Source organism: Pagrus major, chromosome 23, assembly GCF_040436345.1.
Source record: "Pagrus major chromosome 23, Pma_NU_1.0".
Taxonomy (NCBI): Eukaryota; Metazoa; Chordata; class Actinopteri; order Spariformes; family Sparidae; genus Pagrus; species Pagrus major.
This window is the reverse complement of record NC_133237.1, coordinates 5,239,905-5,267,509: the sequence shown is the minus strand read 5'-3', so window position 1 is coordinate 5,267,509 and position 27,605 is coordinate 5,239,905. Positions and strand designations below refer to the sequence as shown.

Below are 27,605 nucleotides of genomic sequence, written 5' to 3'. Positions count from 1 at the left end.
CTCAACAACGTGTGAATCTGCTCTTTCTCTGCTGTACATGTCCTTTTTGGACTACATAAGGAGCAGGACTATATAGTACAAACAGGCAGAAGGAGGTGTGTCGTTGATCTCATTAGTCTGAGATTCTCCCAAACATTTTCAGTTGTATTCCCACTTAAATCCACAGTTTTATTGATATCCACATAACACAAAAGCATAAGATGATGCTGGTAAGAAGACAAACCAAATTACGACCACAGAAGCAGGTGCCTGCTGGTCCACGTCATGCACCGAGCCACCAACACTGATGTTGACTGTCCTCAGCTCCAGCCACCTGTACCATCAGAGAGGCAACAGAGGAAAAGAAAGCAGATAATTGTTTACTTCTTCCATACAGATTAGGGTATAAAACTGTGTTAATATTGTACTTAGATAATCTAGTGGACCTAGTGTTTAGTGCTAATTAGCAAATGTTAGCATTTTCTAATTTCACATTTATATTTCTTTCTTCTCATCTTGTCCATCTGTTTGGCCTAAATTTAGATCAAGGTGCACAGTTCCTCACTGAGTTTAGATAAAGTCAGCCAGGCAGCCAGTCAATCTTTAGTCAGCTATGTGTGGTGTTGGTGCAGCTTGACAGGCAGCTGCATCACTCTGTGAAAACGCAGCACAGAAATACACTCCATTATCACTTGGTTCCACATTTTTTACTGTAAAGGATCCACTATGTGACACAGTCTTGCTGGCTGAGAACTTGTCCTGGCTGAAGTGTCCTGGAGGCAATTTATCAGATTACATGCAGCTTCCTCTGGACCCACAAAAGGCGTCATACTGCTTTTTTCAAACATGCAGTAGTAGACCTGTAAACACACTTTTATGTGGAAAATGTTGAGTTACCCTTCAATAGTTATTCTCGCATCATCTATTGGTGGTCAAAAATATCAACCTTGAGTGATATTTTTTATCTTCTGTTATTACATTCAGACAAACCACAAAAACAGATGCTCGAAAGCAGTTCATTCCATGTGTTATTCAAAACCACCAATGATAAAGGACTGTGTAGAGCAGAGAGTTTGTACATCATCAGCTGCACAGTGATATACACAGTGTCCAGCTGCTGTGTCAAACTTAAAACAAGATTTATCCCCTGATGCTGATACCTTTAAAATGCACATTATGACACACCTGTCTCTTTAAAGAGAAACCATTTGAATTGTATGTGGGAATGTCAGAAGCTGCAGATGTTCTGGAAAGCTGTTCTTTGAGTTAATTTACAAATGGGCACAAATTAATAAAATGTGGTTGAAATGTGCGAACGATTTTCAAGAAAAAAAAAAGGCAATGCAAGTTCCAAAGAGACGTGTTTTATTCTGACCTACACAGTCTGACATGCACACCCATGACTCAATGAATAAGTAAGGAAGAGGTTTTTAAAGGTAAGAGTTCCAATTTGTGAAAATTCCAACCTCCTCCAATACTGTAGCTTTGGGATAACAGCCTACCCGGTCTATAAAAGTGTCCGAATTTGATGAGTTGAGACTCAAAAATCAACTTTCAACAAATTGAACCATTAGTATACTTTAGAATAATTTATCAATACTTTAATAAATAGCTCTGAAACTTTACTGTGGATGTGTGTCTCCTCTACTTTGGTCTCCATAGAATAAATCCTAATAGATCCTCTCTAATAGACACCAGCTACATTGTGTTTAATGATGCTTCACTGCTGAACTGAGGAGAATTTGTTTTTACTCTGCCTACAGGAAAGATCTGCAGTTCTCTGCAGTTTTGGACACATAGCTCCAACTGATTTTATGATGCTGGGTGACAAACTGGTTGTAAACTGTGGAAATATGACAATAAACTGAATGAAAATATGCATTTGGTTTGAAAAAAATGTTTAGCTCTTTATCTTTTACACCTTGAAACAACAACGATAAGAGTACAATTATGATGAAATACTGAGTAAACATAGTGACCCTTTCAAAATAAGGTACTGTACAGCCAAGATAGACAGATTGAAGGTGATGCTTGTGGTTTTAAAGAGAGAACCTCCCACTGTAACCTCTGAATGACCAAAAAAAAAGTCCACTCATGACCAAATGTGGAATGGAAGGGGTTTTTTTGTGCTCAGAAGCAGTGATAGATAAGACTGAGTGAACTAGAAGCACAGTATTACACTGCACTGCTGTCCCGGCTGAGTTTCTCTATTGTCAGTGTGCTGTTCTTGTTTGTATCTGCGCTTTCATCCAGCCGAAACTCTTAACACACTGTGAGGTACAGATTCTCCCAACTGATTCTGTGGACACATCACGTTTTAAATGAATATATATTATTAATTTGTGAGCTCAGAACTTGAAAGCAGTCGCTCCTTCTGCTTCTGTTCCTGAGGTGTAACTTTTAGCCTAATTACTTGTTTTGAGTGTGTGGGTCAGCTGCAGCCCTTTGGCCCTTGCACATGGAGTGAATGAGAGGACTGTACGTGCACACACCGTTACATATGCAGAATGCCGTGTAATGATTTGCATGTGTAGAGCTGGCGAGATGATGATGCCAACCTTAATTGAAACCAACTAAGTACTTTTAGCACCTGGCCACTTAATTTAAATAAATAAAAAAAATACATTTCCCAGTGAAGTTTAGTGTTTCAGTGCACTGATGTTAATTCTTTTACAATAAAGTTTATTGATGTTATTGATATTACAATTTCAGATGATCGTATCCGTCATCAGTCACTGATACTGGATTTCAATAACATTGAAATGTCGTTGAAATCTCCTGAAGGATCTCTGAATACTGGACCTACATTCACCGGGTGACACATGATGTCCTGATGAATGATACGTTGTTCCTTAACTTCTGGATATCTAAATAAGCAATTGTTTACTAAGTTTGTCATAAGCTGATGATATATTAAAGTTGTGTTAGTCAGTGCCCAGAGTACTACATAAGTATATCATTTCTGTTCATTTCTGTTCTCCTCCGATATTGGGGTGATGACATAAATTTCAGGGACAGATTTCTCAAAAACCTGTCCAAATAAAACTAAACCTATGTCCTTGACCAAACACTACTGAGTGTAAGTGATAAACTATGTTGCTTTAAAGTGCTTAAACTCCTCGTCCCTTAGTATGTAGATAGCCTTCTCCTTTTTTTAATCTGGCCTCAGCTCATCAACATCCCTCTGATGTTTACCCTGAGTGTAAAGTCAACTTGCCTGCAGAGGGGCTTCCTCTCTGCAAACAGAGCCCTCTCTGTATTTGAAACTGGAGAGGACGGCATTCCTCTACCCAGGCCTCAAATAAAGACCCAAATTCTTGCAAAAATAATCCAGAATCCTGCTGGGAGTGCAAACCTATCCGCTTTTCCTGGGTAGCTGGTAACCTCCCTCAAGGTGGACAATCGTTGTCAGTGTGTGTGAAGCTGAGCTGATGCCAACAGGCTGAGCCCAAAGCTTGTCCACCCGGCAGCCCCTCAGTCCTGCTGCTTGAGCTGTGCAAAGGCTCTGGATTATTTCAGACAAATATTATCATCATCGGTGCTGGATTATCAGAGATATGCCTTTTCTTGGTGGATTATGGATGTTCACAATCTTCATTTTCAAATTGGATTTTACAGGCCGGATAAAACATCACCAGTTCTTTAGGACTGCCTGACAACAACGAGGAGTCTCCACCAGCTGAGAGGTAGGCCGCAATTATTTCTCTTTTCTGACTCAGATATAGTACATGCTGCCCAGTTAGGAGCCACGCTTACTGAGCTGCTTGTTTTACATTTTTTGACTGATCACTCTGAGAACCAGCTTTTAAATTCTAAAGAAATAACAGCAAATGCTTCAAAATGTTTCCCAATCCATTCTAAGCTTTCAAGCAAACAAAGACCACAAAACCAAAACTAGGACCTGATTTCGCTCCTAAACCAAAGAAAGAATCTGCTATAGTCCAAAAAACCATCCTGCTGTTGCATCTTTTTCTCTTCCCACAGACTCCCACTCTTTGTCTCAGGCCCTTCCAAGAGGTACAGACTAAACAAGAGACAAGAAAAAAAAAACATCTCTGAGATTTTTCTTTAATCTTCTTTCCTCAGTCAGTCACTTTACAAAATAGGTAAAAGCTGCTTTAATTCAAGTTCTTGGGGGGCAGTCAGCGAGTCAGTCAGGGAATTAGGCAGGATTCAACGTTAGACCACTTAACATGCTTTATTTCAGCATTCAAAATAATTAAAAACATCTCAATTTATTATACATATACAAAATAGGTACAAATCCTTGTGGTGTTTTTCCCCCATAGGTGTGTCTATCTGCCTTTCTCTCACAAACTCTTTGCTGATGGCTGTCTTTCTGTGCATTTCTAAAATCTCTGATTTGCAATTTTTTTGAGAAAATTCACCCTTCGCACAAGAAAACAAGAAACAAGCTACAACAGGTGGGGGGAGGGATGAAAGGAGTGGAGAAGAATTTGGATGACAAAAAGGTGATTCAAAACATAAAACCAAAAGGTGTGATGGAGAGAAGAGATGCGGATCCACTTTTCACTTGAGCTCAAAAACAGAGCTAACACTACCAAGGCTGGAAATAGAAGCAATCTGCCTCATTCTGGACATCAAGAATAGAACCATGGTTTTATTTTAGCACCAAGAGGGCCCCGCCACGCCTTGACCTTAACACTACAGAACAGTACAGCCATACTGCACGGCCAGGAGACCTCAAAGAAACAATAGCACCTTAAGTTTTAGCTGTTCCTGCTTCTGCTAAAATTTCAGTAAACCTCGACTCCCCCACCGACCACCACAACTACTACAGGCTTCACTTTAAAAACACTTTTGAATACAGCTGGAATTCCTTGCTTTTCTGAGGTAGCCATAAGATTTTTTTTCTTTCAAAAAAGAGGTTTAAACCCATGTTTCTCTGCTGGTTGTTTTAATGTGACTTTTCTTAAAAAAAATCAGGTGAAATTGAAAGGAACAAACAAGAAAGCGACCACAACAACAAACAAATCACAACAGCTACAACATCAGCGGATGAGGAGGAGGGAGTTGTCAGTGTTGTCTGGGGCAGGTGGAGAGTTGGATTGGGAGGGTTGGGCAGAACAACAGAGACAAACATGGCTGTCAGTTTCACCGTTTATTCATCAACACCTGAAACTTGGTACAAAGCAATTGAGTTCTGTCTGTTGGGACTGTCCTTTCATTCCTCTTACCGCAGTGGTGTATAAAAATACAAAAGTCACCTGTGTGTTTCTGTTGGTTTCTGTAAACTCCAGAGAGGCCTGGTTTGGCTGGATGAAGAGGGGAAGTAAATTTTTACACTTTACAGAAGCATATATTATTTTCTTGTTGCCAGTGAAACAAAATGTCTTCTCTACAGGATCCTTGGTGTTGGTGATGGTAAAAAAAACAAAAAAAAAACAAGAGTCAGAAACAAAAAAAGTAGTGGTCCCAAACACGACGATGTAGACTCCGCCACATCACCGCCATCTCGTTGAAGTGCAGGTTTTAGGCAAAGTGGACCATTGAAACAACGGCCGAATGGAAACTCGTAGAATCACGAGCGAGGGGTTGGATTTTTCAGAAAAATGGCATTAGAGAAATGTTTTGGTGGGGCTTTTTTTAGAGAGAGATGACTGCTAGAAAAAATAAAACACACACACACACACAACAACAATTTCAAGTCCAGATTTCTCTTTTTACAAGAAACAGACGGGTCCAACTTCAAGGCCGAACTCTTGGTCTGGAGCACCAACATCCATAGGAGCAATATCAATGATGGGCAGGCGAGATGTTTTCGATGTCTTGTACTCAATGACTGTCTTGCCCCATGTACCGGTGTGTGACTGGAGGCAGAAAAGAAGAAAAGAGAGTTAGGGTCAGTGATCAAAACGGCTGCTGCATCGTTAAAACTGGAAATTTCAAACTTTTTTTTAAAAGCACATCGATTGCAAGACTAGCTACATGAGCTAGCAGATATGTTTGATCCATGTACTGACTGTACTGTATTTGCCTGCTGAATTGTGATGTCTGACCCTTGATTTCTATGCTAAATTTGCAGGTTTAGCATTAGGATTCAGATGAGATTGTTAATTAAAAGATTCCTCACCGTGCATCCATCCTCCAGGACGCTGTAGGTGAAGCGACTGTTGCCCTCGGCTCTGATCTCGATCTCGTTGGAGCCGCCAAGGTGCACAGCCTTCTTGAGGTTGCTGGTAGAGGCGTCCATGTAGGCAATGCTGTTCTTGCAGTGGTAGGTGATGTTCTGGGATGCCTCAGTGGACATAAGACGCAGGAAGGTCATCTGGATGTTGACATCCTCTGGCTGAGAGCCCTCGCTGCCATACTCGAACTGTGTGGGAAAGAGCAATAGGGTTGGTTTCTAATTGAACTGTAAGGGGAAAGGATGGGTAAGATGTAGAGAAGTAAGATGGATTTGAGGAAAAGTTGAGGAATCAAGAGAACCAAGAAGAAGTGGAACTGAAAGGAGTAAAGGAAAGAGTTGCCCTAAGTAGGGATAGAATTTAATGTGGAAACTGAGGGAGAAGTTATCAAATGTAATTGTAAAGACAGGACACGCAAGGAGGAGGGTAAGGTTAAAGAGAAACATACAAAACCGAGACGAGGTGGGAACAAGGAGTGAAGAAGTGCTCTCTGTTTGGCATGTTTAGCACGTTTACCTGGAAGCCGCCGTTCATAGCCTCTCCGAACCAGACGTGCTTCTTCTCCTTGATGTTCTTGCTTGTGTACCAGTTCTTCTTGGCAATCTCGGGCTGAGCTGGGGTTACGCAGGTCTCTCCAGTCTCCATGTTGCAGTAGACCTTGATGGCGTCCTGAGTGCAGCCCTGGTCAGGGTCAATCCAGTACTCGCCTGGAAAAGAGTTTGGAGAGGAACAGTCAAAACTCCAGCACGCTGTCTGTCCCCCAATCCTAATCTATTTCCTTTAAGCCTTTACTCACCGCTCTTCCAGTCAGGGTGGCACATCTTGAGGTCACGGCAGGTTCTGGCGGGGTTCTTGCGGGTACCGTCGGGGCTGCGGATCTGCTCGATCTGCTGGCTCAGGCTCTTCAGGGTGCTGTCCACCTCCAGGTCGCGGTCACGAAGAACGTTAGCATCATCAGCACGGAACATGCGGTAGGGATCAGGGGCCTTCTCCTGTGGCTGGGCAATGAAGCCAAGGTCAAATCCGCCACCAGGGGCACCAGGTGCTCCGGGAGGTCCAGGAGGTCCAGGAGGACCCTGAGAGACAAGCAGGGAGAGAATAGGAAGATAATTAGTTATTTCCTTGCAAGTAAAGGTGTTGTGGTGTTCCTAGAAAATCACAACCTCCATATGATGAATGAATGAGGAGACAGAGGAGAGATAAATGGATGGACTTACAGCAGGTCCCATCTCGCCAGAACGTCCACGAGGTCCAGGAGGTCCAGTGGGTCCAGGCAGGCCACTCATACCATCCTTACCAGGAGAACCAGCAGATCCAGCAGGACCCTGTGAACAGCACAAAGGGAAACCTTACTGTCTGAATGTGAAACGTCGCTACAAACAACCTGAGACAGAATCCAGCATTTTTTATGCTGCAATACACTTTCAGCTGCTCCAAGCACTTAAAAAATGTCTGGTGTGTTAACTCACTCTAGGTCCAGCGGGTCCAGAAGTACCAGCGGGTCCAGTCTCTCCAGAAGCTCCCTATGGGTTAACAAACATAAACAGGAGTTATATCTTCAGTGTATATGTTGCATACAGGTGTATTGTGTATATGTGTAGGTGAGGTGAGGTGAGGTGAGGTGAGTGCAAAGTGACGTACAGCAGGTCCGGGAGGTCCTTGCATGCCAGTGAATCCTCTATGTCCCTTCATGCCTCTTTCTCCAGCCTCTCCAGTCTCTCCCTTGTCTCCGCGAAGTCCACTAGGTCCCTGTTAGAGGGAAGAAGGGGGTGAGGAGTGTTGTTTTGCCTTCCTCTGCTCGCAGTTACATCTATTGTTGTGGTTTAATAATTGTGCTGATGTCATAACTTACAGCAGGGCCACGAGGTCCAGCAGGGCCAGCAGCACCAGCAGGGCCAGCAGGTCCCTGAAACGTGCAAAAATCAGTTTAATTTAAAGGGCAGGTCCCTCATCCACAGTAGATCTTGTATCAATGGCTAACTTTCATTAACATGGACTGAGGTTATAAATATTAGCATAAAAAGACAATTGCTAAACTATAAAATGATTTTGTCACTCACAGTCTCTCCACGGTCACCGGTCTTTCCAGCAGGTCCAACAGGTCCAGGGGCACCAGGGGGTCCAGGGGCACCAGAGGCTCCAGAAGGTCCGGTCTCTCCACGATCTCCCTACAATTCAAACAAAAAAATAATTTTAATTTCACTCACTTTAAAGGGGCAATATGTATTAAATATGTATCAAATTTTATTAATTTAAGTGAAATTATCAACAGAATGTGAACAACAGTTCTGAATTTATGATGCCTATGTATTGTGTTGCAGACATATTTACTGAAGTTAGCATACTAACCAGCTAGCACCGTCCCATCCCAGTCCAAAGCTCCTGTGCAAGTGGTGTAAACACCAATACTCCCCTGGTTCTCTGAACTCCTAGTCTGGACGGCTAGCTGAGCTAACTAGCTAATGGCAGCAGTTAGCGGTTTCTCCAGTTATATGCAGTCCCCTATTTGTTTTAGAGTATCTATTTGACAGGTGGCCAATTCTTACTTATTGCACTGTTAATATATGTATTTTGTCACCATGGCCTGTCCAGTCCCATGTTCAAGAAATGTAAAGGGCTGCCATAATGAAAAAGGATTCAGATAAAACCAAATATCTGTCCCTTCAGATCACACAGATGTTTAGTCATTGAGTTTTGTCCAAAGGATCTTCAGATACACAAGATTTGGTAAAACTGGCCACTGTCTAGGTTGTACAAAACATAACAATAGTTACAGGTGATTAAACTGCTCTCGGGCCATTAGCTCTGACAGCTCTGATAATGATGTTTCTATCCATGAACAGACATAGTTCTGATTTTGTGTGATATTTGCAGCTTTTCAGTGAGCTTACTACAGGAGATGCTCAGCTAAGTTACACTTTATCTAGCAGAGGCCACTGTAGTTAGCATGTTGTTTGCTAAATGACCTTGCACCCTGGTTTAGCTATTGCTTGATACAGGTCAACCTTGCTGACTCTTGACTACTCAATGCTGTAATAGAGGCTGGGGCTACAGACAAAATGTATTGTGTCAGTGTAACCTTTATTTGATAAAGCAAATCTAGTTTAGCTGTCAATTGTTCACCTTGACAGAGAATGAATTCGCTCTCTAGTGCTGGTGAGTTATTGATGATGTCTTCTAAACTCACCTTGGGTCCAGGGGCTCCATCGCGACCAGCTGATCCCTCGTTACCAGGGGTTCCCTAAAACACAAGCAAGTTAACTGATTAGAAAACACATACATGATTTACTTATGATGCTTACACCAGTATACAAAAAACAGACAGAAAACCCTGGTGTACAGGTACGTTTGTTTTGTCATACCTCACGTCCAGCCTCGCCAGGGGCTCCGGCCAGTCCAGGTGGTCCCATAGGTCCAGGAGGTCCGCGCTCGCCACCGGGTCCACTTGGTCCCTGCTTTCCAACCTCTCCCTGTGGGTGACACGATCACAGTCAGTCCAGTTATAATAACCTTCATTGTTTTTCTAATTGACTGAAGCTTATAACTGGATGTAAGTTTGTTATTTGAGGACTTTAGAAGCCAAACCAAAGCTAAATTACATTTCAAAATCATTGTAAATGATTTTGTTTTCATCCTCACATCCTCTTGAAGCAGCTCTTGATCACTTAATATTTCTGGATTTGGAGTCATTCTTGGTTCTAAACATCATATTGGCTTGTTAAAGACATTTGGGTATTCTGGTTCCATCAGCTCCACTGTGCATTTCTTAGTTTAGTAGTTTGTGGAACTTACAGAAGGTCCAGGCAGGCCAGGGAAACCTCTCTCTCCTCTCTGTCCAGGCAGACCAACAATACCACGCTGTCCAGCAATACCCTGAGGTCCAGGCAGACCAGCACTACCCTGCAGGGGGTGACAGAGAGAGACAAAAACAAATGGGTTGATATCAAGGTATAAGGCAGCAGAAACTAACAGCAACCAACACTGTGTATTATCAGTGGAATTGCTAATAGTTAAACGGAATAATATAGCTGGTATCATTTATATAAAAAAAGAGATGGATTGATAGTTTGAGAACAAAGTGGCATTCCACCAGTATTCCAGTTTGTTCAAGGGTTTTATGTTCAAGGCAACTTACGGAAGAACCTTCGGCACCAGGGCTACCCTTCTCTCCAGGAGTTCCTGGGGGTCCAGCAGCGCCGATCTCACCAGGGCGACCAGCAGGTCCAGTCTCACCACGGTTTCCTTTGGGTCCCTCTTTGCCACCAGGTCCAGCGGGTCCGGGAGGTCCAGGGTTGCCCTATGAGGGGAATATCACACCGATGAAAAACATCCTGGACATTGAGCCCTGTCATAGGAACTATAACTGCTTAAAACGTTAGAGCAAGACTTACAGAGGGGCCGGGAGGTCCAACTCTGCCAGCAGCGCCAGGGAAGCCAGTAGCACCCTAGGGAGACAGACAGAGGACCATTAGGTGACTGAAGCTGGAAAAATGGCTGTATCAAGTGAGCCCAAAAACAATAAAAAATAATAACATCTCAAAAGGGACAGAGCCGAAAAAGAGTGGCGACTTACAGGAGGTCCAGCGGGTCCACGGGCTCCCTTGGCACCAGTGTTTCCAACGGGACCCTGAAAGGACACACCATGATGTCAGTGAACATGGGAGAACCAGTGGCAATGTAGCTATCGAGACTTCTGATGTTCACTCTAAATTATAGGATTTTTTTATGAATGTATGAGTTTGCAAACCTGAGGTCCAGGGGCACCAGTGGGTCCAGCTGCGCCAGGGGGACCAGCATCTCCCTTAGCACCATTGTCTCCAGCCTCTCCCTTAGCACCAGGCTGTCCATCAGCACCCTGTGGTGGAATGGAGAGAGAGACAAATGAGTTCTCTATAAATTTGTTGAAGCTTCAAGCTAAACAAGAAGAGTTGGTGAAAGAATCGTGGACATTCAAGAAGAAGTGACTTACAGGAGGTCCAGCGAATCCAGCAGGTCCAGGTGGTCCAGCCTCTCCACGCTCACCCTAAGGAAGAAGAGGGGTAAGAAGAGTCAGTCAGGGATTTCAAGATGCAATTGTCAACTCCTGAGGGACAAAAAGACAGGTACATACAGGGGATCCACGGGCTCCAGCAGGTCCAAGAGGTCCAGCAGCACCAGGCTCTCCCTTGTCTCCGGTGGCTCCTGCAGGTCCAGGAAGACCAATTGGTCCAGTCAAACCACGGGGACCATCCTTACCAGGAGCGCCATCACCACCCTTGACTCCTTGGTCACCCTAGGATATTGAATGGAGAGGTTAAGTCAGGCTTGCAACAGGTGATCATACATCAGATCCTGTAAAACTGTGAGCATTCTGTAGGTGGCGACACAGCTGGTCAGTAATTACTATCTATAATATGAGACAGAGCATGTCAGCGGTGTGCTGGTGATGATTTTCTTCAAAATTCTGGGAAGCTATTGTTGATGGCGGGCATAGTGTAAAACTAGTCAGACTCATCATGTGGAATGTCTTTGTTGCATTAGCGCATTAGATATCTGGCAATCATGGCAGTTCTGTGAGTCATGCCACTCAAAAGTGGACAAGTGGTTAGGAATACTCACTCTGTCACCCCTCAGTCCTGGAAGACCAGCGGCACCACGCTCACCAGGCATTCCCTGCAGTCCAGGAGCACCCTGTGCTCCAGGAGTACCAGGGGCTCCAGCATCTCCCTGAGGAAAAGGTGGGAGGGGGAAGAGAACAAAGGCAAGAGGAGAAGAAAAGGGATTAGTGGAAAGAGGAAGTTCCAAACAAGTGGTACAAAATGCTGCCTGGTATCTACTTGTGGGAGACTTTTCTTTCAAGCCAGGTTTACCTTAGCACCATCGTTTCCAGCAGATCCGGGGGAACCACGGGCACCAGCGGGTCCAATGGCGCCAGGTGCACCACGCTCACCGGGGAAACCTCTGTCACCCTAAAGGGAAGGGGTGGCAGAGAGTTAGATAAGTTGATGTACAAGAGTGCAAGATTCAAAGAAATCATGAGGATCTATCTGACTGGGGATCACTTATCTATAGGTTGATGATATTTTGGCAATTAAGGGAACAAACATGAGGTGGAAAGCTTTAATTCCAAAACACTACATTATTTGTCTGTTTGAGAGAAACTTGGCTTTTCCTCCAGTGGCCATATTGGATGTCTTCAACTATTTGTTTATGGTTTAAGACAATACAAGCTTAGAATTAGCCGTACTATCTACATAGCTAACCAACATCCATTTAGCATTGTAGCCTGTTATTAGCTAGTTTCAGTCTGCTAGCAATAACAGCAGTATGCTTGCTAGAAGAAACTGCTGGCGAGTTAGCAAGGTAACAGTTTATGTTAAATAAGCTGCCTCTTTTCAAACTCAAGCTTGGAGTTTTTGGACTAAAACAAAGGCAAAAGTCAAGCCAGTTCGCTGTGGCACAGTAATGTACATTTGGAACCAAAAACAGCTCTTTAGACAGGTCACTTTAACGACAACAACATGTAGCTTTGTAACTGTTTGTAGACTAGTTGGTAAGGATTCACTTATTACGAATAGACAACTTTACAATGATCTCTCATCAATGGTAGGAGCTGGGAGCAGACTACTGAGTAATTAATTGTGACCATGATGATGATGATTATGATTGACTTACTCTAGCTCCAGCAGATCCTGGGGCTCCAGCCTCACCGGGCAGACCCTAGATAGACAGACAGGCAATTAATACATTAATTTCCGTAAAGTTTCAATTTGATCAGGTATCAAGTAAATCCATCATATCTCAGTCAGTACCTGCTCTCCAGGCTTGCCAGTCTCACCAACAGCACCCTGGGGTCCTGGAAGACCCTGGAATCCAGGACCTCCAGCAGCTCCCTGCTCTCCTCTCTCACCAGCAGGACCCTGAAAATACCAGAGGAAGGGCATTGTGTGGGTATGAGTTGTTAAAAGTAGGTACATGTGCAGGTTGAAGTATATTGTACTAAGAGACTATCAGGCTTATGAGGGGCATAGCAACTGAGCCTTGTGTTAGTGTGGGCAAGTGTGTGTGTATGCATGGGTGTGTAGTTTCGCATATTTTACTTACAGCAGGTCCAGCGGGACCCTGAGCACCAACATCACCGTCCTTTCCAGGGGCACCCTAGATAGAAAGATGGCAGGGTTTTTAGACACACATCTTTTATGCATCATATGAAAACAGTACAGTGATTCAAAGAGCAACATGGTTTAGACAACTTACAGTAAGACCAGTGGGTCCCATTACTCCTCTCTCACCAGGCTTTCCGGGCTCACCCTACAGATGGGAGTAGAAAAGCACTATTACTTGAGATGTGGGGACTATTTTTAGTAGCCTACACTTCAGTAGCCAACTGACATATATTAATGAACATAGAGATCAAAGAAACTGTGTGGCAGTTGAGACACATTACTTACAGCTGCTCCCTTGGGTCCGGGGAATCCCATGACTCCAGGCTGGCCTCTAGCTCCAACAGAGCCAGGGGGTCCAGGGCGGCCATCTTGTCCAGGGGCTCCCTGGTAGAGAGGATCAATAAATAATTATTTTAAATAAACACAGGTGTTTTGATGATATTAGATCAAATTTATTACACTAAACATAAACTTACAGCAGCTCCAGTCTTGCCATCAGGTCCAGGGCTGCCAGGGCTACCAGTCATACCCTACAGGTAAAGGTCAGAGGTCAGAATAAGGCCACCACAGTGAATAAATAATGCTGGAAATTATGTGATAGACAGTTGGAAATCTCACCTTAGCTCCGGGCAAACCAGGCTCACCAGTGCGGCCAGTCTCACCAGTGGCACCTTTAGGTCCAACAACACCGGGGGCACCACGCTCACCATTGGCACCCTATGATAGGGGAGAGAGATTAGATGAGTTAAATTGAAAATGATTTGAAGTATACAAGTGCTTCTAAGTAAAATGGAAGGACATCAAATGCCTGTGTATGTTTTTAACTCACTTTGGGTCCAGCAGCGCCATCAGAACCGGGGAAACCACGACCACCAGGGGCACCCTGTATAGAAAATAAAGCACATGTTGCTTAGCTATCACCATAATCCCAACATGTCTTCTTTACCATGAAGTCAGTCCAGCCATCACTATGCTCAGATTTATTCTTGAGAGATAAAAAATTTCATTCTATCTTATTTAAATGTTTCTGTATTGTCCAAACTTTTTGCAAATTTCAGTTTTCTTAGAATGGATGCAATCAAAATACCATAAGATTGCCAGAAACACTTTGAGCCATGATGCATTGTGGGCCAGATTAAGGCTCAGGAGAGGATGCAATATTTAAGATAATGTATCAATAATAGTTTTTCCAAATATCCTAAATGTATGCTCTGTTACAGTTGTACTTTTTACAGGATTAGCCAGAAGGATGTCTGCATCATTTTTTGCCTATACCATGTATACTTGTATTATATGGGTAGGTAGTAATTTGACCGTTTCTTTCATTAGTGTTTGGATTCATAACAGAGAAGAATATTTAATTATTTTTGCACTTACAAGAAAAAAAGGTGTTTTTTTTATTTAAAATGGTATCTGTTATGTCTGTAGCTGCACAAACTTAAAAATAATTTTAATTCGACTCAGTTAAAAGTGGCATTGCTGTCTTGAAATGATCATTTTTAACTGTATATTAAAAAAACAGAAAGAAATAAAATTCTATATGGAAACTTCAAGCTTTTTCTTTGAGGTAAGAATACAGCATCAGATGAGTACCCCTCCCCATTGCTCTTAAAAAATATTATAATACACAGTATGATGTCGTGAAAATTAGGTGAGATGCATACTCTCTCTCCAGGAGCTCCACGGCCTCCTGCAGCACCAGGCTCTCCTCTTGCTCCTCTCTTGCCCTCCTCACCAGAAGGTCCTGGGGGTCCCTGAACTCCTGGAGCACCCTGGAGAAAACACACACAGATGGCATAAGTGACAAAATGTGGCATAATGTGTATTCCTATTTGTTTGTATGCAAGCTGTGCTCAATATTGACAGTGGTGAACTTCAACTTACAGCCTCTCCCTTAGCACCGGACTCTCCCTTAGCTCCTGGGGCACCAACCTCACCCTGAGGGAAACAAGCAAATAAACAAACATAAACAAACACATAACAAATAAACAGTAACTTGGACAGATCTCAACAACAAATAAATAATAATAAAAAAAAAACAAGCAACAAAGAAACAAAAAACAAACAAAACTCCCTCCTGAAAACTAACATAAAAAGGCTGACAAGTTAATATTTGATTAAAGATACAAAACAAAACATTATGTTTACTCTTGATTTAGTCGTTTTACTGTATGCTTTGGACCTAAGCATTATTTCTAATCATGTCCATTACAGGGAGACAGACGGCAGAAGACACTATTTTTGGCTTTAGTAAGTTATGAGAGAGCTTTACTCACAGTGTTACCCTTGGGTCCGGGGGCACCAGCAGCACCCTGAGGTCCGGAAGGTCCACGGGGTCCGGGGAATCCGGGAGCTCCAGCAACTCCAGCAGCACCCTGCAGGGGGCAGCACAGGCCAACAACACAGTCACATCATGTTGGACTGCCAGTGATGAGTCTCTGTGGCTAAGCAACTATTAAACTCCAGCTCTGACTGTCTTGGCAATACTTTTTTAGCCAGAAAGGGATTCAGACCCTCAACTCTAACATGCCTCTAAAGCATATGTGCTGAGAGAGATACTCACAGGGGCTCCCTTAGCTCCAGCGGCTCCATCAGCTCCAGGGTTTCCCTGAGTGGCGAAACAGGACAAGAGATTTTGATTAACAAACCAGGGGCCAGAAGGCTCTTCTGTATGATGCAGTGAGAGTTATAAAGGAGTGAACAATGAGGAAGTTTTGTTTTCTCTTATGGTTATTTAGTCATCTAGGACCTGAACATTCTCTTATAGAAGGTTATTGTTTGTACTTACAGAGGGTCCGGCAGCGCCAGCAGGTCCGGGGTTACCAGGCTCACCACGGGATCCAGCAGGTCCCTCGGCTCCACGAGCACCCTGAGGTCCAGCTTCACCCTGGGTACAGGAGAAACACAGAACAGGATTTAGTCAGATAATCATGTCCATACCAAGATATGATAGAAGACTTATAGAGGGATGAAATACCAGTATGACAGGAAAAAAGCAAAGTTGTAAAAAGTGAAATGTAACAATGGGAGCAGAAGAGTGTATTTTATTATTGTACACTGTGTTCAAGTTAGAAGAAAATATTAAAAGCCAGCTTAGTGGTGTCTTTAAGAGCATTTCTCAACCAGGCCTGGAACTAATATCAGTAAAACAACAATTAAACAAAACTAAATCTGTGACCCAATTCCACAAGATGTAGTAATAACACACAGTATTGCTACATAATAATCTTTGCTTCATTGTTTATACACTAACTACTACTTAAGCCTATATGTATTGTAGACATGTGCCATTAGACAGAGTTCCTTAGATGTCCTTATATGACCCCTAACAAATGTGACCCCTTTTGGCCAAAGATCAAATTAAAGGCCAACTACCTGCACATATGTTAAAAGAAATGCATTGAGACATTGCAAAGTAAGGTCAGTAAGCTGCTAATGACCACTACAACCTTTCTGGAACAAAACAGAGAAAATGGGATGTAGCAAAACAACATGCGTGGTGTTTCTTTGGATGGTGAAAGTCACACAAGATTAAGGAAGAAGCTGAGGATGAAAGACATCAAAAATAGAGGTTGCTGGCGTGGATCACATTAGGTGTAGCAGTAGTACCTTAGATCCGGGGCCACCAGGGAATCCAGGAGGTCCAGCTGGGCCAGTGGGACCCTGAGAGGAAACAACAACAAGACAAAGAGATTCAGGCAAATGTTGCAGAACAATATATACCTTTACAGAAACTCGAATTTAGAGTTTAATGAATTGAACTTTCATTTAAGAGAATTTTGAGAATGTAAGACTTACGGGAGGTCCAGCAGCACCAGCAGCACCATCGTTACCACGAGCTCCCTGCAGCACAAAGACAAACACGATTGGTTGATCTATTCACTGACTGGTAAATTACAGTAGTTGTACGTGTGTGTGCATGCAAGTGTGTGAGGGTGGACTCACAGCAGCTCCAGAAGCACCAGCACGGCCTCTCTCACCAGGAAGACCACGAGGTCCCTGAGGGAGAGACAAAGAGTGTCAGTCAGCTATACTCCTTAAATCAATTGGAAGGGAGGGAAAACTCTAACATGGCAACTGTATGACCAAATGGGGGGCTTGTTTTACTCACCATAGCACCGGGGGTTCCGTTCTCACCAGGGGATCCACCCTCTCCCTAAACAAAAACAAACAGGCAGGTGAGATGATGAGAATGAATCTGTGTTATCATTTGTCAATATTAATTGAAGAAGGTAACATGGCTGCTGTGCCCACAAAGACTTACTTAAAGGGTGAGTCCACTGATTTTACACGTAAGAGGCTGTTTACTAGTCATATGGAGCACTAGACATCTTGGCTTGGACTTTACAACAGAAAGCCTGCATTGCGAACTGGTTGCATTATGGGTAATGTCGGAACCAGTTTTAGCCAATAAAAGGGACTAAAAGTCAGGATAGCTCAGCATCTCAAGCTTCTATTTGAATCATTTCATTATTTTAAAAATCTTTCCCCCAACTTTATGGAAGTGAAGTACCACATAAATATTGCGACTACTACTTCAACTAAAAGGTCTAGCATTAACACTACTCTCACCATTGCTGTTAGCACCACCTTTACAGCTACTACTTCTGTTACTACTGCTGCTTCTATTATACTACTGAACACCCACTAAGGTGTCTAAATTGACATTTTTCCAACACTGATGGAAAGAGGGACAATCACCTTGGGTCCAGCAGGGCCAGAGTCTCCCTTGGCACCATCCAGACCACTGAATCCCTACAGAGACATAGAGGCATACATAAGTCCACAGTTTGGCTATATACATACATATATATATATATATATATATATATATATATATATATATATATATAAATATATGTAATTGTTGATTTGTTGAATGCAGAGATGTAAGCTCTGACTCACTCTGTGTCCCTTGATTCCGGGCAGACCAGGGGTTCCTGGGAAACCACGAGCTCCCTGAGGGAAAGATAAGAGATAGGAGACACAATTAATTATCAGAGCTCTGTTTTTGTTACTTACATTACATATCTGTGAATTACACTGCCATGACAACTCACCTGGGGGCCAGAAGGTCCGCGCTCACCACCACGACCAGGTTTGCCAGACTCACCCTAAGAGAAATAGAGATAAAGAGAAAGGGATGAGGAAATGGATGAAGTCATTGTTTAATTTAAATAGAGACATAGGTGGTGAGTGCGAGCAGATCCAGTCAACTTACATCCTCTCCATTCTTTCCAGGGGGGCCGGCGGCGCCACGAGGACCCATGGCACCCTGTAGAGGAGGACACACAAAAGGTGAGAATGCCGACAAACTAACAAGGTGAAATGTAGGTGTCTGTTTATGTCTGTGTTCCTAATACTCACAGATGGTCCGGGCTCACCAGGCTCACCAGGGGGGCCAGTGAATCCCTGAGGTCCCTGTAGGGGGACACACACACAAACACCATCAGTGCTACACTTACACTACCAATACTGTACAAATATGTTGACAGCACTCTCTATTAGATGTAAAGTCACCCTGTTGTCATGTTATTGTAATGATATGCATATGGATATATGATCCCCTTCTACACAGTCTGAGCCAGTGGGGTATCTTTATTTCATGGCTGATGTGAGCTCACTCACGTGGGAACAATTTTAAAATCAGTTGTGACGACAATAACCAAACACAAACTCTCTCTTCATATGACAGGATTCTCTTTCAGTGACTGTGATGTAATTCATTTGTGTATATTCGGAGTTAGTCCTCGTTAGCTTCAACCCCTCAGGATCTTACTGGTTACGGTGGTGAAACACAAAGCTAAACCAATAGCTTAAAATGTGTGAATGATCCTTCCTGGTGCTGACAATTCAAAACTTTAGTGAGAAGTATGTTGGTTAATGCAAGCAAGGTGCTGTCTACAAACAGCCATTGTACCAACTGTACATTACCTGTAAGCTAGTTAAGCTAGCTGTGTTTTATGTTCAGCTCAGCCTCTGACTTAACTCAGAACTCCTCAGTAACTGCAGCCCTTTCTTTCATTTCCATATAATCTTTCTCCTTTTTCCTCAAGTCTCTGTGTCTTTTTAAAGCTGATTAATGTAGCCACAGAATACATGCTTATTTCTTCCTCCACTTCAAATGTTTTTAAAACTATTCACGTCTATTCGCATCTGAGAACACTGACTTTGTAGTTTTAATGAGAAAATGAACTCTTGTTCAGTGAAGAAAAACAGTGCAATAGAGTTTGGCACTGGCTTCATATCAACTAGGCCCTGAAGAGGGTGGTGTGGTGATGTCATGGTGTGGTGATGTCATGGTGATGTCATGATGAGGTACATATGCTATCACTGCCCTCTCACTGATTCTCCCAGCTTTCAGCTTTGAAACATTTTGAGTTGAGGAAGAAAGTGTTTTACTTACGCTAGCGCCAGGAGATCCAGGGGGTCCACGGGGTCCCATTGGGCCCTGTTAATCGAACAGAGGAAAGGTCAATCACTATATGATTGACAGTGAAATTGTGTGTGTGTGTGTGTGTGTGTGTGTGTGTGTGTGTGTGTGTGTGTGTCCTACCATGGGTCCAGGCACAGGCATGGCAGGGGATTTGTCATCATAGCCACCGGACATCTGAGGGGAGAAGTTCTGGAAAAAGGAAACAGAGATATAAATATAACAATCCATGTCATGTAACATACAGACTAAAAATGTCAATTAGGTTTAAACTTTCTGTGACATGGATGAAATGCAACTTCTATGGGTTTTTTTGAGTATTCTGTAAAACAATGCACTTTGACACAAGCTCAGGACCCATTTATCTTCCCCTAAAAGCATATGCACTTTGGGCTACTGTACTCCCCCCACAAATCTCAAGCAAAACATGTCAGATCCAATCTCAAAGTACAGGAGGTTTCTGACAACTTGAATGTGTCTAGCTAACAGTTTGGTTAGCTTCACTTCTCAGACAGCCAGATGCATCCCATGACCTCTGACCTCATCACTTGTACTGTTGGTGATATATGATTTGTTGGGCCCTTTGGGGGCCACTGCTGTTGTCTGATCACAGAAGCCACGGGAGGTAAGGCTTTGAGAGTCTGTTAGCTTAGCGTGGTCACATAGCATGTGGTTGTTGATATGCTAGTGAAGATTTAGGTCAATTTTACTTTAACATGCTACATAACAACAAAGGAATATTGCTTTAGTATGCTAGTTTAGGATGAAAGTCATTAGCAATCATAGCATTCTAAAACTGTAAATAAGCATGTGAGTCAATGTTAAATTCTGTACTAGCATGCTAAATTAGACAGGAAATATTAGCTTGGTATCCTAAACAACATTCTGGCTTTACTGTACAGAATTCGGAAAGAAGTCAATCCTAAACTGAATCGTAACATGCTAAATTAGACTATGATGCTATTAGCTATGTAGTGAAATAGCCAGTACTAGATTCTAGATATGCATAACAGATTAGACTTATATCCCAGTCTAATATACTGGGGAGAAAATGTTCACTCAGTATGCTGAACTGGAATGTGGGAATGTTGCTTTAGTTTACCAAATTAGGTAAAGAAGTCAATGATAAACTGAATCACAACATGCTAAATTATATTGTGATAGCCTAGTATTAGCTATTTGTAGTGAAATAACATGTTAATCAATGATAGACTTCACACAAGCATGGTCAATTATAGCAGGTGATATGTCATGTTAGCTTAGCCCTAGAGAATTATCACATGATTAAGTTTATATAGAAATTTTGATGGATTTTTATTATATTCTATATCTAAGCCTAACCCTGACTCTGGTCAAATATATCAATTCTACAATCAACTAATCAACCAATGGATCAGACAAGCAGCCAGAACATCTCTGCTCCCCGTCCCTGAGCAATGAACTTCTGACCTTCTGACCTTCTGACCCCAGGCTGAAAGCCAATCTCCAAATCAGAGGAGTTTCATAGCTCTTCCTGTCCTCTCTGAAGCTGTGTTCACATCCAGCATGCTCTTATTTATTTATACTGGCCCATTTCATGAAATTTCCCAAAAAATAAAAGCATTTGCACACATTTGGAAATCTCTCCTTTCTATCAGAAGCACTGAGGTGCTGTTCGTTTTTGTGAGAATGCAATCTAACAAAATACAAGATGAAAGGAATCATGGGGAGTGGAATGTGAGTGCTGGGGAGTCGACAAGAACAGAACTGAAATGGGAATAATGCTTGTTTACTGGTGTTGGTTTTGTGTTCTTAAAGTGTCTGACCACCACAGAAGAAGAAGTTGTAGTTACTGACATTAAGAGACTGATATGTTGCCACAGCCCTGTCCAATTTATGGTCTACATGCATGAGTCATGTGACTTTTGTTTCCAGCCCTGGTCAGCTTACGCCTGGTCAGTTAAGACCTGAACAGGTCAAATACAAAAAATAAAAATGACAACTTACTCCACCGAGGCCGGGAGGTCCAGGAGGTCCGGGAGGACCGGCAGGTCCAGGCTGGCCGGGGATACCATCGTTACCAGGGGGACCAGGAAGACCCTGTGATGGGGGACAAGAAGGAGGAAGACAGAAAGAAGGGGTCAGGCTCGAGAGTCAGAATCACCTGAATGCAGGGCTCTAATGCTTATAGACAAAGAGAGGAAAACACAACATCCAGCCCCAGTCACGTGATTGCCTTTACTTCTCTTACATCATCAGAACAGATCCTTGTGTTTAATATAAAGTATCCTATATGTTTCCTGACAGGTTGACCAGCTCCCTATAGTCCCTATAGTGATGAAAGCAGCATTACACCTGGAGGAGATGGAGTTTATTCCCGTCTCAGGCTGACCATGTGACCAACCATGTGATCATGTGACATCAGGATACAGGAACTGGGTAAGAACAGTCACTGACCCTTTTCTAACGACCCATTCAGTAGCTATCTACGTGATCATCACTAATTAAAAATAAATGATCTAAGTAAGTTCTACATTATGAATAACATCATGAATACATTATAATAATCATAACTGAAACCTCACGATTATACGTGATTATAAGCAGCCTCCCCATCCAATTATAGGATCCAAATTGTGAGCTAACCAAAGACTTCTCTGCATCTGACAACATAACATGGCTCAAAGACATTTTCCCTTAACACACATAAAGCCACCTTTAACTTTTTGGGAATATGATCAATTTTGGTGACATCAAATATGACTGTTCTTTTTGAAAAAAAAAACACAAGTCTTGGTACTTCAACTTCAAGAAAAATCTCTTATTCACAGTTTCCCTTCAGTTAAGCCATGTTTCCACTTCCTGTCCTGCTGCAAAAGCTTCACCCCCAGTCTGCCCGTTTCAACCTGACCCCAGTGTGTTTTCAGTCACTGATCAGTGAATGATGAACTCCGATAAAGCAAATTACTTGCTCCATTATGATTTATAGAACACAAGACAGAGTAACTTAATCCAGAAGTACAAGTTGTATCCTTTACTGCAGTTTTAAGGAACTTGATGTCATTAGACCAGCTGTTGTTTACACAGTAGTCCATCAATAGTTTGAGTGCTCTTACTTTACACACCTCGCTGTTTTACTTAAAACACTTCTTCACCTTGGTGTTGGTAAGGTTTTGAATGCTGGACTGGGGTACGGGACACGAATCATCTAAGCGCATTACACTATCGTCAGTACAGCTGCTTTAACTCCATCATAAACACACGAGAATCTAGACAGTGAACACACCATGTGGCCCTTAGCTGTCCAGAAATCATAAGATCGATAAGTGAAGGACAGGAGGAAGAGACTGTGAACCTACCCTGTCTCCCTTGGGTCCACGCTCTCCCTTGGGTCCCTGTAAGTAAAGAAAAAAAGATAGTGTCTCAGTGCATCATAAAAACCAAATTTAATTGATATATCAGGATATGATTCATATGATTAATCGTGTATCTGATATAATCAATTAAGTCATTATAAAGTGATCATATGCCCTAATAATCCATAAACCAATAACAATAACAACAATATTACATCAATAAGCTGATCTCTGTATTTCATTAAATGATATTGCTTGTGTGATGATGATCGTGGCAAACACACAATACAGAGCTCTGATTTGAATGATTAGCAATCAATGTTATGAATATTTACCTCAGGCTCCTGGAATCCTGCAGAGAAAAGGAAACACAGACATTTATGATGATGGAAGAAAACACACAAACACGCACACAAGTTAAAGTTGAGTAAGCTTAAACAGAAAGTTTAAGATAAAGAGCGTTATATCCTCACATGTTGTCCTGATCACAGACATGCTTAATACAAAATATTGGAGAAAGTATAAAAAAATACAGTAAAGAAAGAAAGAAAGAAAGAAAGAAAGAAAGAAAGAAAGAAAGAAACAGAAGATTGGGATATATAATACCGTCGTCGGGGCAGATGGGGCAGCACTCGTCATGGGGGATGACGGGGTTGGGGCAGTCAGTTGTGTCCTCGCAGATGACCTCATCGCACATCACCGTGCCGCTGTCGCACACACAGATCTGGCATGGCTCCGGCTTCCACACATCCCGGTCGGCGAACACCTGGCCGTCCAAGGTGCAGCTTGAGCCCGTGCCTGAGGGGGGCGACACACACAAACACAGACAGGTGAGTAGGCTGCCTACCTGAACACACGCGCACATGCAGCATGAACATAAAAAAAGCTATGTATAACACATGTTAAACTGTACACATCTGCATGAAAACAGACGAATTTAAGGATATTCAGCTTTTTTTCACAAATGTGATGATCTTAAATTGAATACCCAAATAAAAAATGAAATTAGCGTATAATTTAAATAATAGCGTTAATAATGTATGGTTGTTAATATATTTGACTATCCTGCATGTTTTTTGTTTTGTGCAGGAGCAACAGTAGCACTGGAATCAAAAGTGTTTTAAGTTGAGAAATGAAGTCCAAAGAGTTATAATATGGACACAAACATGATGCCAACGACCAGAGAAACTGGTGAAGACAACAAGAAACATAAAGACATCGAGTTGGAGAAAAAGAGGGCTGTGAAAAAGATCTGGATCTGGCGGCCCTCAAAATCAGGACCGGAAAGGAGACATGCTGAGGTGAGGGAGAGGGCAGCTGCGTCTGGATGCAGGTCACATCGCCATTACGCAAACAAGACTCCTGAGTGTTTTCATTTCGCTTTAACGACATTTTTTAAAAAAAAAGGTCGTTAATCTTCTCCAACACCAAGTCACATTTTCCAACCTGCTGTGGACCTCTCAGCAAAACTAACTCCGGAGCTGAGGCTCCTTTTAGGGCTCAGAACTGCCCCAGCGTGCCAAAGTGCTGAGCTCAGAGGGAAAAGCAGCAGCAGCGCTGCAGACCCTTGGCTTGGCAGCAGCTGGTGGAAACAGTCCACATGTGTTTGTAATTAGGGGAAACAAAAAAAGAAGGGGAGAGAAGTAGAAGAAGAGGAAGAGGAGGAGGAGGGAAAGAGGAGGCAGCTTCGGGGACGTGGCGGCCAGATGTGTCTGTAGGCCTGAGAGAAGCCTCTGGGTGGCGCTGTAACACCGCTCAGAGGGTCAAACCACATCTGCTTCAAATAGACAGACAGGCAGCTGAGTTCTTTCCAGACAAGAGGAACATCTGGAAAAATTGTTTCCAGCTCCTTGCTTGTTGTTTCCAGAGCTGAGCTGACTTTCTTTGTCTTCTCAGAGGAGGAAAAGGTTTGTGTCTAAACGCACACAGAGGCCTTCACTCCACTATAACCTCTGTTTAAATACATCTGAGCTTTTGTACTTTGCTCAGGTTGTCGAGGTCAAATGTTTCCAGTAGACAAGACTGCGCCTGCTCACCTCCTACTCTCCCTTTCTCTCACTCTCTCTATCACCTGGCTAACTCAACACTTGGCTCCAGGCAGTGAATTACTCTGCCACATCACTAGGGCCTGTGCAAACGTTCCTATCTGTCTCGTATCTTGCTGAAAAGTGAGGGGAATCTTCGCAGCGGATGGAGTGAAAATGCCATTTTTACCTCCTCTAGTCTCACATCTCAAACTGTACAGTTCAACTTTTGGGACAGTGGGATGTCAAGGTGTCAAACTGACAAAATGCAGCGGGAGGGTGTTGTGTTAATGTCGAAAACAAAAGCTGATAATACTCCAGCTTTTTTGGGGTCGCAAGGTGACAAACATGCATTACTGCTAGTCTCCGTTAGAAAAACCTCGCCTGGAGGAAAGCCTGGAAAACCTGCAGCAACTCGCTCTGCATGCATGAGGGAGGTGGGGGGTAAAGAGACATAGACAAACACAAGGAGAGACGGAGAGACAGCGGCCTTCTTGAGATGCCCAATGCATTACGCACACCATGTACTATTTAGGAGTAAAGCTAAGCTATCTATCTGTCTGTCTGTATGTCTGTCTGTCTGTCTGTCCAAGTGGAGATAAAGGAGAAGGAGCAAGCATCAACGTTCTTATTTCTAGTTTTCAAACTTTTTCCTTTCTTCTCTTTTCTGTCTAAGATCTCAGCAGCCGTCCACCCACGTAGAGCAAATCCACTGTCAAAAACCAGTAAAAAAAAAAAAAAGAAAAAAAAATAGAAAAAAAGGGGGTTGAGAAGCTCCAGTAAACAGTGATGAAACTTACGGTCGTCCTCGCCCTGCGCTCTGACCAAGAGCACCGCTGCGCTGAGCAGCAGCGCCAGCCGCAAATCCACAAAGCTGAACATGTCTAGATGCCACTAGACATGTAGACTCTTTGAGGCAAGAGAGGAAAAATGTTGGGGAGGTTCTCTTTTCCCTGCTACACTCCAATCATACACGGGTGTTTGGGGCAGGGTCCGCTTGTCTGTTCACAATCCTCCTGACCCCAGCAGAAAACTCCCTACTGCCTACACTCACTTTCCACCGGGGTTTTTATATGGGAGCCTGAAGAACTGGGAGGTGCTGGGGACCGGACTGACTGGGGACGCACCCTCATTACCCAGCTGCTGCCGCTCACGTTTAGGGAAGACAAGAATGGACCCCTCCTTCAAAGAAAAAAAAAACAGAAGAAAAGAGAGAAAAGAAGAAGAAAAATCAGCAGGTCCCTCCTTCCATAATTCTACAGCAGACGGGTTGGAGTTTGGAAGGGGGGCTGAGCAGGAGGAAACCTGATCCTGAAGAGCATCGGAGGGTCGGAAGAGGATCTCCTCCTCCAGGAGCCACGGGTTTAATCCAGATTTTATTTCTGGTTCTGGTTTACTTCCTGACTAACTTTGATTTCAGTTGCTTCAACTGCTGCTGGTAGTTTGGCTTCAGTTTTAGGATTTTCAGAGTAGCACTGGTTTGAGTTCACTAACTAATTTCATAAGAAGGTTTCACTTCAGTCCAGTTTTGGTGTGTCCCGCTTGGTTCTTGAACCTTTTTAGAAATAGGTTTTTGGTTGTTGATTTCTCACAGTTGTTTTATTGTTTACAAAGTGCTTTTATGGTCATATCTGTCAGACTGTTAACATGCTAAGCATGGCTGCAGGTTCAGAAGTGTTTGGTTTAATTTGCAGGTTGAGCTTAGCTTTTCTGTTGCTTATTCAGTTCTGATCGGTGAGAAAGTCTAAACTTTAGGAAAGCCTCATTGTTTGCAGTGTTCAAATGACTTTAAATTCATCTGTTTGTTCTTGCGCCAAAACTTCCACTAAAACTATCGTTTTCATAACAACTTGTTTGCAGAGTTTCAGATTTTTTTCTCCCTCAGACACCAAATTGAGAAAAACGATTAATTAAAAAGAATATACATGTATTTGTCAGAGTAAAACATATTTAAATATCCAATAACTGATTGTTTGCCACTTGAGGGCAGCAGAAACAACGTAAACAAACATTGGCATAGGCTATTATCATCTTTTAAACTGATGAGCAAACGTTCATGTGGAGTTGTGTTCCTGGTCACCTGGTGAATGGTAGTCCAACATTAATTTTCTTTTAGCTCAGTTTATCGGTCTCTACCAAGTCCTGATGGAAATATCTTGCTCTTTAGCCGCTAGCCACCCCCTGCTGCGGCTGGAAAAGCTGCTATAGCAAATTTGCTGAATGGCCTACTAAACAATTGATCAATCATTTGATACATTATTATATTATAAAAATCTAGCTAGTTCAGATTACTGTATACTTGTGCCCTGTGTTTAATTCAACACCTTCATCATCGTTTGTAGAGCAGCACTGAATCAGCATACTGTAAGCTTAACTTTAGCTTTACTTTCTATCTGTACAAACTTGGTGCTCATTTAGGAAGAAGTGGGTAATTGCAGAGTAGGGATGGTCTAATGACAACACAATATGAAGAACTTTATTAAAGTGCAATGCTTAATTGTTGGAGTGCCCCTTTATTTTGCATCTGACAGTCCTATCTA

General features: G+C 42.8%; 1 protein-coding gene across 1 annotated transcript; it reads right to left on the bottom strand.

The window, feature by feature from the left end:
* Nucleotides 1-4,151: 4,151 nt before the first annotated feature.
* Nucleotides 4,152-26,008, bottom strand: col1a1a (collagen, type I, alpha 1a). Its single transcript, XM_073493784.1, has 49 exons — nt 25,866-26,008; nt 23,648-23,839; nt 23,377-23,393; nt 23,045-23,080; nt 21,693-21,785; nt 19,830-19,898; nt 19,680-19,724; nt 18,641-18,694; nt 18,495-18,548; nt 18,334-18,387; nt 18,179-18,232; nt 17,975-18,028; nt 17,385-17,429; nt 17,219-17,272; nt 17,072-17,116; nt 16,883-16,936; nt 16,062-16,160; nt 15,837-15,881; nt 15,550-15,648; nt 15,158-15,211; nt 14,938-15,045; nt 14,103-14,156; nt 13,892-13,990; nt 13,750-13,803; nt 13,559-13,657; nt 13,365-13,418; nt 13,212-13,265; nt 12,920-13,027; nt 12,783-12,827; nt 11,978-12,076; nt 11,727-11,834; nt 11,239-11,400; nt 11,098-11,151; nt 10,876-10,983; nt 10,702-10,755; nt 10,520-10,573; nt 10,264-10,425; nt 9,921-10,028; nt 9,491-9,598; nt 9,316-9,369; nt 8,189-8,296; nt 7,981-8,034; nt 7,770-7,877; nt 7,598-7,651; nt 7,346-7,453; nt 6,925-7,204; nt 6,645-6,835; nt 6,074-6,316; nt 4,152-5,810 (listed from the first exon to the last, which is right to left on the bottom strand). The coding sequence occupies exons 1-49, from the start codon at nt 25,945-25,947 to the stop codon at nt 5,664-5,666; spliced, it is 4,338 nt and encodes a 1,445-aa protein (XP_073349885.1). The 5' UTR covers nt 25,948-26,008; the 3' UTR covers nt 4,152-5,663.
* Between the last annotated feature and the right edge of the window lie 1,597 nt (nt 26,009-27,605).

Excerpts from the sequence above, each read along its gene's own strand:
- col1a1a (XM_073493784.1), bottom strand. The coding sequence starts at position 25,947 with ATGTTCAGCTTTGTGGATTTGCGGCTGGCGCTGCTGCTCAGCGCAGCG. Across the intron at positions 21,786-23,044 it reads GTGGACCCAAGGGAGACAGG|GGTCTTCCTGGTCCCCCTGG; the intron begins GTAGGTTCACAG and ends CCCCCATCACAG. Across the intron at positions 9,370-9,490 it reads CTGGCGAGGCTGGACGTGAG|GGAACCCCTGGTAACGAGGG; the intron begins GTATGACAAAAC and ends CTTGTGTTTTAG.